The sequence below is a fragment of the Carassius carassius genome, chromosome 24, assembly GCF_963082965.1.
Source record: "Carassius carassius chromosome 24, fCarCar2.1, whole genome shotgun sequence".
Lineage (NCBI taxonomy): Eukaryota > Metazoa > Chordata > Actinopteri > Cypriniformes > Cyprinidae > Carassius > Carassius carassius.
The window spans coordinates 27,899,576-27,913,467 of record NC_081778.1 but is presented as its reverse complement, the minus strand read 5'-3'; the positions used below and the strand labels follow the sequence as shown (position 1 = coordinate 27,913,467).

At 36.2% G+C, this 13,892-nt stretch overlaps 1 protein-coding gene across 14 annotated transcripts in view; it reads left to right on the top strand.

The window, feature by feature from the left end:
- The window catches only part of LOC132103362 (regulating synaptic membrane exocytosis protein 2-like), a 171,751-nt gene extending 158,333 nt beyond the window's left edge, over positions 1–13,418 (top strand). For 13 of the 14 annotated variants that reach the window (XM_059508415.1, XM_059508411.1, XM_059508413.1 and 10 more), the window contains 5 exons: positions 8,500–8,641; positions 9,545–9,657; positions 9,779–9,880; positions 9,974–10,113; positions 10,954–13,418. In XM_059508415.1, the coding sequence (XP_059364398.1) occupies positions 8,500–8,641; positions 9,545–9,657; positions 9,779–9,880; positions 9,974–10,113; positions 10,954–11,169 (713 nt within the window). In that variant the 3' untranslated portion in view covers positions 11,170–13,418. Of the gene's footprint in view, positions 1–5,345; positions 6,066–8,499; positions 8,642–9,544; positions 9,658–9,778; positions 9,881–9,973; positions 10,114–10,953 lie in introns of those variants that run through there. The other variant, XM_059508422.1, reaches the window with a different exon arrangement.
- Positions 13,419–13,892: the final 474 nt, after the last annotated feature.

The following is a 13,892-nucleotide window of genomic DNA, read 5'->3' as shown; positions in this document are numbered from 1 at the left end:
TTGTGTTGGTTATTCTGAACTGGTGTGGCATGACATAGTGCAGGTATGAGAGGATGTAAACATGTCGTTCATTAGAAATGTTTATCTGCACACACACTCGTTAACCCATGGCTGTCTGAGCTGGTCAAAACATCATCAGTCTCACACAATGTTGCCTGATCTCATGGCGTGCTGCTAGGTCATTACATCTTTATGTTCTTCTCACATGTGACGTTCTTTAAATTCCAGTCATTTGAGATGTTGTCATGTCTTAGACGTGAGCAGACTGTTTTCATATTCAAGTTGAGTGCCAGTTAATTTGAGGTTTCTGAGACTGTATTGATGACCTCTATTAATCTGAAATTTGGTTTGATATGGACATTATAATTTATAATGGTTCAACTCATATTTGCAAAGATCTTCTCCATTTTGTTTCTGTTGTTTCACATGTCGATATGGGCTTTGTTTTTGATATAATGATGATTTATACAAATAGATAATCATATTATGTGAATTTAAATTTAAATATATATATATATATATATATATAAATATATATAAATATAATATATATTATATATAATATATATATTAGGGGTGTAACGGTACGTGTATTCGTACCAGACCGTTTCGATACAGGGCTTTCGGTACGGTGCGCGTGTGTACCGAATGCAATATTTTGTGTGCGGAATAAATGTACATTTTCGTGTTTCCAAACGAACATATTAAGTGGCGGAAGTCTCCGCGTTCAGCACAAATCCCGCCCTGCAGCTGATTCTAAGGCCGGTGACACACTGGCTGCGTGGCGTGAGCGTGGTGTTTCTGCTGCGTGTCAGTTGCGTGACGGCTGCTTCGCGTTTTCTGTGTCTTTACACACCAGAATCGTGCCTGACGCGGCGCTGGCGCGCTGCTGCTACTGTAGGGGATATAGAGGGAGACCGCCAACAGACCAAGATCTTGTCTTCACGACAACAATATCTATACTTCCTGTTGAGCATAAATATAAAGCCTACTGATAAAGGACACCGTCAACAGTATTGACGGCAAAATAGACTATGTTTGACAGGTGCAATATGCCAGTGTGTCACCGGCCTAATGTTTTCAAAAGGCATCACGCGTGTGTGAACATCACTACAACTAGGAAAAAAACTATTGTAATTCAAAGTATTTAAAAAAAGTGTAAACAAATTTTTTAAAAAAGTTTATAGTAATAAACAACCTGCAGTTTAATGTTTGCATTTCTTTCCCTTACTGTACCGAAAATGAACCGAACCGAGACTTTAAAACCGAGGTACATACCGAACTGTGATTTTTGCGTACTGTTACACCCCTAATATATATATATAATATTCCTTACACCATCATTCTTTAATTGACACAGTCATTACCAAAAAAAAGAGAGAGAGAGAGAGAGAGAGAAAATTCTTATGAAAAAAGCAAGTCTGTGCTTGAAGATTTGGAAGGTTTCTGCTATTCTCATGTAAAAGATTGTTTAGTAATCTATTTGGTCACTTTAAACAAGTTAAGAAATTTCTAGTGCAGATAAACTAGTTTTGAGTAACATTTGCTCTTCACCTCAAATTGGCATTTTAAAGTACAATGTTTTAAACCATAGTTTACACAATTGACATTTTTCTAAATAATGGGACTGTAGGCCACTTGAAGCTCTTGAACCATTTACTGAATTACTGTGACCAACTTGTGTGGATGATGAATAGATATTTGCAATGGAAATTGGCAGGGGGAAACATCATGAAGAGGCTTTTTTATTTGAAATGCAAATGATAAAGTGGTTGTTGTACGAAGGAAGCTGTGGTACAGCCTGTCCAGTGATGATCTGTATTAGTTTTGTAATAGCCATTGTAGTGTAGTGGCTGATTGATTGAATACACTGATTCATAAATGTTTTCCTCTAATCCGCACTTTTTTTTAACCCTTATGACTGATTGTGTTGACTACATCTGGTTTATATTGTAGTTCTTTGCTTGTAAGTATCAGACTGCATTAATGTGAATCATGAATCAACATTTCCCAGAATTATTAAGTCATGTGCTAAGTATTAGTTAAACTGCTTGCAATAGAGACATTTTAGAGATTTTGAGAATGTTGGCATATGTGGTAACCCAAGGGAACTTTTATCTTTTCAGAGGATGCACTTTCATAGCGCAGTAGACTTTGAGTTTGCTTGTGCTTCGTTTAAGTCTGGGATTGTCCAATTTGTACATGTGGGTCGTTATAATTTTTGTTTGACTTTAGCATTTAATGCTTTGGGTGTTAAAAAAAACTGTCTTCCATTCTCTGGTTGTCAGTCTTGGTGAGTTTCACAGTCAAAGTCTAGTTTAGGCTAGTTCAGGCCGTAATGTCTGCTTCCTTCCTTTTGCTGTGTTTAATGAGGATGATGAGATGTCACCTCTGCCCCCTGTGCTGTTTCTCGTATTTGGTAGTGAATCAGGATGAGAGTGCATTCTGGCAGGTTTTGGGAGTTGCGGTACACTGTGTTATGTTCCTTCATGTCTGCTAGAAGAAAGTCAGACCTCACAAAGAGCCATAAACAAGTCAAAATGAATCATAATGGAACAGAGTAGTACCAGAAAGCACACCACAATAGTGACAGATACATAACACATACTCAGATATGTGTGTGTGTGTGTGTGTGTGTGTGTGCGTGTACATATATAGAAATATTTGTCATAATTTTTTTAATTTAATAATTTTTTAATGTTTTTAATGAAGTGTTTTAAGCTCACCAAATGTTTTCTATTGCAACCTGTTAAAATGTATTTTATAAAATGTAATTTTCCTCATCACTGTCACCTTTTGAAATGTTTCTCTGCACATTTATTAATCTAATACTACAATACTAGCAGAACAAAGGTAGGTTATTTAATGCATCTTAAATATTTTGCAGATAATATTTAGATATTTTTTTCTGCCTTTAGCACGAAGAAAGCTAATTATATAATTTTAGAAACTTTTTTTTTACGATGACTTTTTATATGAATTTATAAATACAGTAGTGCTGTCACTAACGATTATTTTGGTAATCCTGTAGTCTGTCAGTTTCATTCTGATGATTAAGTAATCTGATATTTTTTGTGGGAAAAAAAAATATATATACCTAGGTGAATAACAATGCAATAATAATTGGTTCAAATAAAATATTGCAAGCAAGTTATCATGGTTTTATTGAACAAAACTGTTGAAATACATAATAACAATACAATAATAAATTATGTATTATATCAATTGCCTACAACAGCCCAGCAATTGTGTACAGTGCAATCTTATCCTTGTTTTCTTGTGGCCTAGTGGTTAGAGAGTTTGACTCCTAACCATAAGGTTGTGGGTTCGAGTCTCGGGCTGGCAATACCGTGACAAGGCACTGAACCCCCAACTGCTCCCCGGGCGCTGCAGCATAAATGACTGCCCACTGCACCGGGTGTGTGTTCACGATGTGTGTTCACTGTCGTGTGTGTGCACTTTGGACGGGTTAAATGCAGAGAACAAATTCTGAGTATGGGTCACCATACTGGGCTGTATGTCACGTCACGAAATGCTACAGCTGCTGTCATTTCTTGAACAAGAACATGTGGACATCACAAACTCAGAGCAAGGGTTTAAACTTTTATTTTGAAAGATACCCGATGAACAGTATTTTGGTGCAGGTTTGTACCTTATAAATCTGATAAAATGGTCCACAACATTCCCAGATGAATATTATAACATTATAAAATGTCTTAAACTCTTTCTTTGCAAAGTGTTTTTCAAAGATAGAGTTTGAGACGGTTTATAATATTATAATATTCATCTGAGAAGATCCGTGCATGTAAATGATGATGTTTGTGTGGGGCAGCATTTGCTGTGTGTTGATGCATGTAAACTACAGGCATATAAAGTGCATATTAAACCCTTAGCGCATTTATGAATTTCACAAAATCACAGCCTTCGTGAAATCACAATAGCATTATGCTTTATTATGATTTTTAAATTCTATTAAATTCAAGTTCTTCAATTCAAGTTTATTTGTATAACACTTTTATGATACAAATCATTGCAAAGCAACTTTACAGAAAATTAAGTTTCTACAATATTTAGTAGTAGCTTATCAGTAGTGACTGTCAGTTAATGTCCATATGGCAGAAATGTACGGAAAAATCAATTAAATACTTAATCAAACAGACGATGTGTTAATAGATGTGACACTATTAACAGCAATTATTATATGATGCAATCAAACTTGTAAATCAAACTTGCAAAATTTGGTACCTTTATGTATGTTGTTTCAGGGCGAGCATCATCTGAGGTCCTCTGGGGGGTGAATAATTTAATCGAGGAATCGCAACAGCCTTAAAATATAGTATAAATGGGTCTTTATTCATAGCTATCATTGTTTTAGGAAAGAGGTCCTTAGCATCAAAGACTGAGGATCATGTCATAGAGACTTTGGGTGATTTTGACCTTCATAACACTGTAGAAATCACATAGCATTGTCCTAGAACGCACCCTGCTATCATTTTTGTAAATTTTGCATATTGCTAAAATCTAGTAATTTAGCTCGCATTAGACACACAGTTTCTTGTTTCTAAGCCTGTCCTCCAACAAAAAACGACCATATAGGTCGTTTGTGCAAGCATTTATTACGACCTATATTTACGTTTTAAAGTTAAGCGCCCTCTAGCGGGCGTAAAAATAATGACAGTATCGCGTTGCGTCTGTCGGCATGAATTGACGTATAACGTCATTACCAATCAAAACGCACGTTTATTTAAATGCAATGTGTGGGCGTTTTACACCGATCTCACAGTATTTCCTACATATTTTACTAGGTGGCTTATTCGTTCGAATGACCACACCTAACCCTCACAGAAATCATGCTAAATTATGATTTATTGAGCATATACATTTTCGTGCACGTCTGTTCCCTGGGATCGAACCCATGATAACATGATTACATATCAAGGTATAACGCAATAATCTACTAACTGAGCTACACGAAACAAACCAGAGTGCAAATAAAAGAGTACAAAACATTAATATGAAAACGACCCTTTTGCCGATAGGGGCGCAATTGTAGTATACGCTCTGATGGGTCGTATTTCAGGGATTTGGACAAACAACCTATACAAGCGTATTGGTTGGAGGACAGGTTGTTGTTTCTCTCTGAATGTGACGCCTTGAGTGGCTGTTGAAAGTGTTTGGATATGGCTGTTATTCCTTTTATGGCTAAGCAAATATTTGCAATGCATTTTGCGGGAATATTGTTTTTGGGATAGCAGTGATTCAGCTGTTTCTGTGGCCTGGCATCTTCCGTGGTAAACATTTACACTGGGAGATAGTGAAGAGAAAGGTGGAGGCCCGAGATAAAAGATGCACGTCAGCACGGCGAAATAAATCTTGTCTATTTGAGAGCCGAAGAGAAAGGACGAATTATCAGCCTGTGTGCATGCAAGTGTGTGTGTGTGTGTGTGTTTCTCTATCACGTGAAATGTGGGTGACTGGGATGTGGACAGTCAGGGTAAGAGGTGCTCAGGTTCCTAATGACCACACACACACATTTGCAGTATCTCTGGGTAAAGCTCATGTGCCTGGAGGAGCATTTGAAGTGCTGAGCCACACCACTGCCTCTGATTGGCCGGGAGAGGATGCAAGAAAAGGAGCCATGCTCCGCCTCCTCCCCCTCCTGCACGTGTTAGAAAGGAGATGGCTTGAGGAGAGCTCACTAATGCTGCATATTCCAGGGAGATCAGTCGACGCAGAACGTTCTCCAGCTGAAGAACCCAAAACCAACCTTGACTGAAGCGAGAGCCAGTCCTGCATCCGCTGCAGTTTAAATGTTGTTTAAGAGCACTCTGCACTCTGAGTTTAGCCCATCGTCAGCAGTCTCATCACTACAGCATCTTCTCCATTCGGCCCGGCTGTAAACATGGGCAGGCAAAGCCACGATGCCACATCCACCACGAGCACAGGTTCGGGCAGCACCGGCGGGCGCATGCAGCGCTCCCAGAGCCGAATGAGTCTGTCAGCTTCGTTCGAAGCGCTGGCCGTCTATTTCCCCTGCATGAATTCTTTCGATGAGGAAGATGGAGGTAAGATGTGTCAAATATGGAGATGTCCAAATGAGCATCTTGCATGTCAGAGTTTATGCGTTTTTCAGGATATTTGTTTTATAGAGCATACCAACTGTATCATCCATGTTTATTTTGGTTCATGGTAATTTCTGGTTTCTGGTAGAGTTTACAGAAATGATGAGAATAATTGTGCATGGCTGTCAGGAAAATAGTTTTTATTGTGCATAAATTACTGTGACAGTTTTTAAAGCACTTAATAGTCATGCAGTGTGTTTTGGGGGGACTCAAGCATCGTCATGTGTTATGACCTTGAAGGTGTTTGATTTTCTTTCTCTCCATCATCTGTCTTTCTCCCCCTTCAGCCTCTATAGAGGTTAATAAATAAATATCAGATGACTCTTCATATCTTGCAGAATAAATACTTTTTGTGTTATGTGTAGGTGGAACCAGATTTTTAATTAGTACATTAATATATTCATCACTGAGTGAATCTCATAAGATGTCCAGGTCACATTTCACCCCATTTTTTCTATTTTATTTTATTTTATTTTATTTTTCTATTATATTTTAATAACTAAAACAAAGGAAATTGATTTTTTTTTTCATTACAATTAAGCACATTTCTCCCAAAATTGTCAATATCATTTTACTTTTAATTAATTTTACTTTTTTGGTTATTATTGTTATTGTACTACAAGAATAATAAGGAAAATGTGCTTAACTGTCAGGAAGATTGTGTTACACCATTTAATAGAGCTTTGTAAGCGACAGTCTATGCAAAAATGTGATTGACATTATTTACTCTCCCTCATGTTGTTCCAAACCTGTATGACTGACTTCCTTCTGTGGAACACAAAGGAAGATATTTTTTAGAATATTAGTAACCCTACCGATTTTGTTCCCTTTGACTTCTATTATATGGACAAAAAGTACAATGGAAGTCAAGGGGAACTGAAACTCTGGTTACCAACAGTCTTCAAAATATTTTCTTTTGTTTTTTCGGCTGAAAAAAGAAAGTCATACAGGTTTGGAGCGATGACATGAGGGTGAGTAAATGATGACAGAATTTAGATTTTTGGGCAGACTGTCAGTTTAAGGGATGATTGAATTGAGTCTTCTGACATTGTGCATCATTGTTTATCGGTCAAGTTCAACAAGACCACAACCTTTAGGAGTTCTTTATTATACAATTGTGCTGTTAGTACAGAAAAGGACAGTCACAACCGCAGCTATGTTCGTCATTCTCTTGTGTTCAGCTCAGTCTCATGGCCGAAAGCAGAGGCGGATGACATTGAATGAAAAGAAAATGAAGCCTGCCGTGTGTGACCTGTGATTGAATGGTTTACTCTCAGCCATGTCTGCTTCCTGTAGCCAGCCTTCATTCTCCTACCTATTGAAAATGGGTTCTGCATTCTGAGTAGCCCTCACATTACTGCATCATCCTCATTTGTGTTAGGCAGTAAAAGAGCAGTATGTGCATCAATTTTGGACATCTAGAAGTAGTAAATAAAGCAATAAGCACCAAGAGAACGCATTTAACAGCTTAACAGTGATTTTAGCCTCAGGTGACATATTGCTTGGGAAAAATTGTGCAATGAATCATAATAATGGGAATAAACTACTGTTTTGCAAAGTAATATAGTCATTACTCTAACTGTAGGTGGTTTACAGCTGGCAGGAAACATTGCAACTTAGGGCATTAATAAAGAATGTGTGATATTTCAAAAATGTTTTCTTCCTATTTGTTATAGTGACAACTCTTTAGCATACATTGGGAAACCTTATATAATTAAAAAGATAAGTAATAAATGATCAAATGTGTAATAGCTGCTCCACTAGCAGCACCAGAAATAATGATGACTTCCAAACAAGTTTCCCAAACTATTAACAAATAGTCAAGTTTCAAAATAACCAAAGTGTTTACAATCTTACATACTTTATGCATGTTAAACTGATATAGAAGAAAGTATTTTAACGTTAAATAACCTTACACACATCACTGTTTAAAATAAAAAGTCAAAAAGCTGGTTATTGCATTTAACATGCACTTCTTCTTTCTTTATGACGGCTGTGAATTGTTCAGCTCGGAGGATGCTGACACAGGTTGAGGTGTTTGGTCACGTCATGCCTAATTGTGGTTCAGTGCACCTGCGTAACCCGTGATGTCAAATCACCCTGCATCTCATATAACTGACACTATGGCATGCCTGTAGGCCAGATATAGAAACAGAAAAATAGCAGTGTATCAAAAACAAGAAATTGTTGAATCCGAATATGTTCATATCACACCGTCTAGATCAACAACACATCAGCTGTCACACGTGAGCCGTGTGTGGGGCTTTGGTTTTGTGTTGAGCGATGTGCAGAAACATGTCCTTCATCACTCTGCTTTTAGACAGACGTCTTGATATCCTGACTGACAAACTGTCTCTCTTTCTCTCTGTCGCCGTAGAAGCAGGAGGAAAGAAGCTGCGCAGCACTATCCAGAGGAGCACGGAGACGGGACTGGCTGTAGAGATGAGAAGCAGAATGACCCGGCAGGCCAGCCGGGAATCCACTGACGGCAGCATGAACAGCTACAGCTCAGAGGGAAAGTGAGTAACAAAACACACAGGCAAATAGAAGCCTGCTGAAAAACATGAATTATGCTGTATTATTTATGTATCTGTATGTACAGGTGTATGCGTATATAAATTTGTATAAAATAGTATTATTATTAAAATACATGAATGACACTACTTAAATTAAAAATGAATTGTTCATATTTATTAAATTATAATTAATAATAGTTATATGTATATTGTAATCAATTTTAATTAATTAAAAATAGTAATACAAAAATAAATATATTGCTTATTTTAAATAATTATTCAAATAGAGTATTATTATTCATAATTATATATTATAATATAGATATTAAAAATCTGTATTATCATTGTAAAAAAATGTTATAATGTGTATATATCCATATTTTAAAAATTCTTATTTAAATACATAATTATAATAAGAATTTAGCATTCAACAACATCTGTGACCTGTTACCATGGAAAATATACTCTATTCATTATTGTATTTAAACAAAAATTGATTTGACAGTGATGTCAATTAACAGTGAAAGTCTATGGGTCATGCACCAGATGTTAATAATAATGAACTTTGACACAAAGTATCACCTTAGGACTAAACATTATACAAAATATGTATCTGTCTAATCTTTCACCTGCTGCCATGTCATTTAAAGTTTTAAGTCTGGTAACTTCTACACAGTACATGCAGCAACACCAGAAAGTAACTATTTACATGGAGAAAAATCAATTTTACAGGTAGTAATCAGAAGTTAATCTAAAAAAACAGCAATTTTGATGACTTTACAGCTACATTTTTGCACAGCAAAATAAATGTAACCACTTTAACAAGCTTAAACTATGCACATTTTCAGAAGAATGTCTACACTTCCACTGTAAATGCATCAAAATAATCAAAACATTTTTTCTCAGCCTCATTTTCGCCGGAGTGAGACTCTCTTCTGACAGTCAGTTCAGTGATTTCCTGGATGGACTTGGCCCCGCCCAGCTTGTGGGGAGACAGACATTAGCCACACCCCCTATGGGTGAGCACTTGTTTATTTGATTCTGTATACACACTTCACTTGTGTCTGCAGTAGCACACAAAATCCCTAAAGCAACATTACCCATGTGTGACTCATATATCTTGATTTGTACCATGTCTAGGTGACATTCAGATCGGGATGGTGGAAAAGAAAGGAGCTCTAGAGGTAGAGATCATCCGAGCCAGAGGCCTTGTGGGAAAATCAAGTTCTAAGGCACTGCCAGGTGAGAGCGGTTACACTTTCTGATGGAGATTTCTTAGGCACCTGAAAACTCATCACTCGCGATTAAACTCCATCTGTGGTTCTTCTTCTCCAGCCCCTTACGTAAAGGTGTATCTACTGGAGAACGGCGCCTGCATAGCCAAGAAGAAAACAAAAGTAGCACGAAAAACACTGGACCCTCTTTACCAGCAGCAGCTGTCGTTCGAAGAGACCCCAGGAGGAAAGGTTTTACAGGTAAAATGTCATCCCTAATAGTTTTATTTACCAGTTTTAGGTCATTATTTCATGGTCATTTGGTCACTGTACACAGCTGCAATACCTGTAGTTTGAAGTAATAGTAACAAATACATTTTAATAGCCTTTAATTGAATTGAATACAATATGTATGTATATGCGCGTATGCATGTATATTATTAAGAATATTCTATCTAACTACAAGCAATAGCACAAATAAGTACAGTAGAATAAAGATACAAATAAAATAAACAGTGATTTTCAGTTTTTTTTAGGTAGGTCTAGCATTAGTTTTTAGGTACAGAAATTGAATAAAGTAATCAAATGTAAACAGCATTACATATTGGACTGTATAAATGAAAGATTATTCTTTATTAAAGTTACAAAAGCTTTTCAATGAAAGGCATTCACATTGAACAAGACTGAATGGTTCGTCAATGTATTTTTTTTTTACTTCATTGCTGTTGTTGTAATGTCTGGGAAGCCGGAATGTGCTTTAAGTTGAACCGTCTTTAATTTTTTTTGTTTCAGTGAACTGTCCCACCCCTAATATACATATACATATGTGTATATCTATATATTTGCTTAAAAAAAATTATGCATAAAGCCATGTCATAATACAGTTTAATGATTGAATAAATTATGAGCATAATAAGATAATACATTTAAATGAATTTAAATCAACACTTTTTTTTTTTATTTTTTTTTTACAGTATATCAATTTAGATTTTTATTAAGAGGCATGATCTCAGTCTATCACTAATTTATAGTACCGGTAATTGTCATTTTTTTATGATTGTGACTTAATATTAATGACCATTTATTCTCTTCCAATCGTAGATCATTGTGTGGGGAGACTATGGACGTATGGACCACAAATCTTTCATGGGAGCCGCTCAGATACTTTTAGATGATCTGGACTTGTCCAACATGGTTATTGGCTGGTTCAAGCTTTTTCCTCCCTCTTCATTGGTCGACTCAACCTTGGCCCCGTTGACCAGAAGAGCTTCCCAGTCATCTCTCGACAGTGGGTCTGGGCCGTTCGGACGCTCGTAGCAGTTTTCTGAAATCTAGCGTTATTGTAGCAGCCATTGGGTGGAGTTTGAGATTTGCGACAGGTCCCGTCCCTCCGGTAACACTGCATGCTTGATGTTGTGTGTTCAGAGCTTGTTTCTTAGGGGTGAAAAAAGCGGTCGCAAAAAATGCTGCACAAATTGTGTGCAAAAAGAGCCACCCCTATAGGGCAGGGATGAGACAAAGCTGGAAAATTGTCTCCTTAGCTTGAGGAACGTCACCATTTCTGCTTTTAGATCCTATTTGAAGCCATTTGAGATGAGTCTGAACTGAGAACTGACACATCGAGTTCTTCAGAAGCCCTTTTTGAAATGGGGTGAAATGTTCTCTTCAACTTTCTTTTCCCATTTATGTTTCTTTTAATGTTGTATGTATTTGTATCGACATGGGCTAACAGTGTTCCTTGGGTCAAGCCATGCCAACAGACCCAGAAATGTACACACAAAACAAGTATATGACATGGGAATGAACACCTCACTCCCCAGTCAACAGAGAGATGAAATGTATAAGCTTGATTTCTCTTTTAAGATCAAATTGAAGTACTGTACTTCTCTTGATACCGTATGAAACCTAAACAAGAAATAATGAGTTTTTTTGTTGCATGGACAAAACTTTAGCTGAACCTAAAAATAAAAGTGGATAGAAGATAATTTTCTCAGACTGCTACTTGCAACAAAAAAAAGGATGACAAGAAAAAAAAAGAAAAAGAAAAATGTCAGATCAGCCATTTTCAACAATTTCTATTATTTGTAAAGATAAATTTCACTAGTGCATGATTTTCATGGGGAGTGAATGCTACCGTGTGATTAAAAAACAAAACAAAAACAAAAAAACCATGAAACCTTGTTTTGTGTTCTGTAGACCGTTCATTGGTCTCTCTACTGTATTTTTACAGACAAGCAGATAAATGACAAGTTTAACATTTTATTTACAGTGAGAAATCTGTTCATGTGACAAATATGTAAAAAAAAAAAAATGTCTATGGTTTATTATTGTAAAGGCGTAAGCCTTATGAAGCTAAAGATGATGTGCAAATTGTACGTTTCTCTACTTCTCCCTTGTCCCAGGGTAAACTCTCTGTACTTATTGTTTTGGTCGTCAAATTTTTCATTGTTGCAGTACTTTTTTAATTTTCATTTTCAGGGCTGTTCGTTTCCTACAGCTCTTCTAGTTTTAATCTGTATATTGTTTTGGAGTTCACTCGTTTAAAAAGCATGTTGAAAAGGGTTTTTGGCAACGTGGCTTGGGCACATCTTACAGTAACTCAGCATGTTTTGATAAAGACGATATTTGGAGAGAAAAGGAAAAGCAGTTTGTTGTACAGTGCATGTTGACGGCGATCCTCTCTCCCCCTTCACCCTCAATTGGATTTATTGAAAATTAGGCAGTGGTCTCACACGGACTAGAAGGGCAAAATTCAGAGTGAACATTCCACCCTGTAAGATCATACTTTGACAAATTTAAGGGAAAAACGTGACCAGGGATTTTTATATCTTTACGGAAATATGAGCTGCAGTATTCCTGACAAAAGAGCCCAAAATTTCACGAGGTCTTTTTACCGGAGATGGCTGCAGCTCGCTGACTTTCGCAGTATTTTGCTGTACAGTTTTCCGAGCATGATGCTGTCTGCAGAGAAATGCACATCGGGACGATGATATTTGCCACACAATATAACTGTTTTTTATTTCTTCGTTTCAAGGAAGCAAGTCATTTAATATATTTTTGTTAGTTAATTTACAAGCCAAGACCTATTTATATTTTATTTTCTATTTTTTAGTAATAATCAGAGCTTCTTATATCGGAGAAGTTTATGAATCATCTATTGAATCATAGTTTTATTGCCTGAACGGAAATATACACTGAGACATTACACCTCTTCCTTTGAAAATAAACTTTTCTGATTAACCAATATGATTTTTTTAAACTTATCAAGCTTTCAGTCTACTTATGATTTCTGTGTTAAGTCTGTCACAATCTACAGAATTCTAATAGAAATCTCTATTAAAGCAAACTCTCTAGATATTGTCATCCTATGGAATTGGGATAATGTCTCATGATGTCAAAGGTATGTTCTGTTCCAAATCATTGGAATTTTTTTTTTTGGTGCAATGTGTTCATGCCAAGGCTATGTCTTGGTCAAGTATGGTTGAGTACAGAGATTTATGTAAGTTATTTTTCAAAATAAAAAATGGATATTACACTGGAAAATGAGCATTTGCAAACAACAGCAATACGTCTCTAATGTTTCTTGACATGACATGAAAAACAATAGAACATATATTACTCACACATACACGTTTAGAAAAATAATTTGAGATTTAAACACTTTATTATATACTGTAGAATATATAAATGATAAATGGTGTATACAGACATATATGTACTAGTTGATAGTTTCAGAATTCTTAATAGAAATTGTTTTAAGTTATTTATTCATTATAAATTCAGTGCTATAATTTTGTCCTAGAAAATATTAGTTTTACTGCGTTATTAAAATGATCAAGATACTTTGAAAGCAAGCATGCGGAAACAATTAAAAACAATTAAATTACAATGTTATTTTTCCCCCCTGAAAACCCATTAATCATGCACTGTTCTGTGGTTATGAGTAATTGCTGAGATGATGGCTAAAAAAGGAAGCAAACCACTGGGGGATGAAAACACTTCCTCCTCTTTTACTTTAAAAAGATAAATGCTGGACTGTC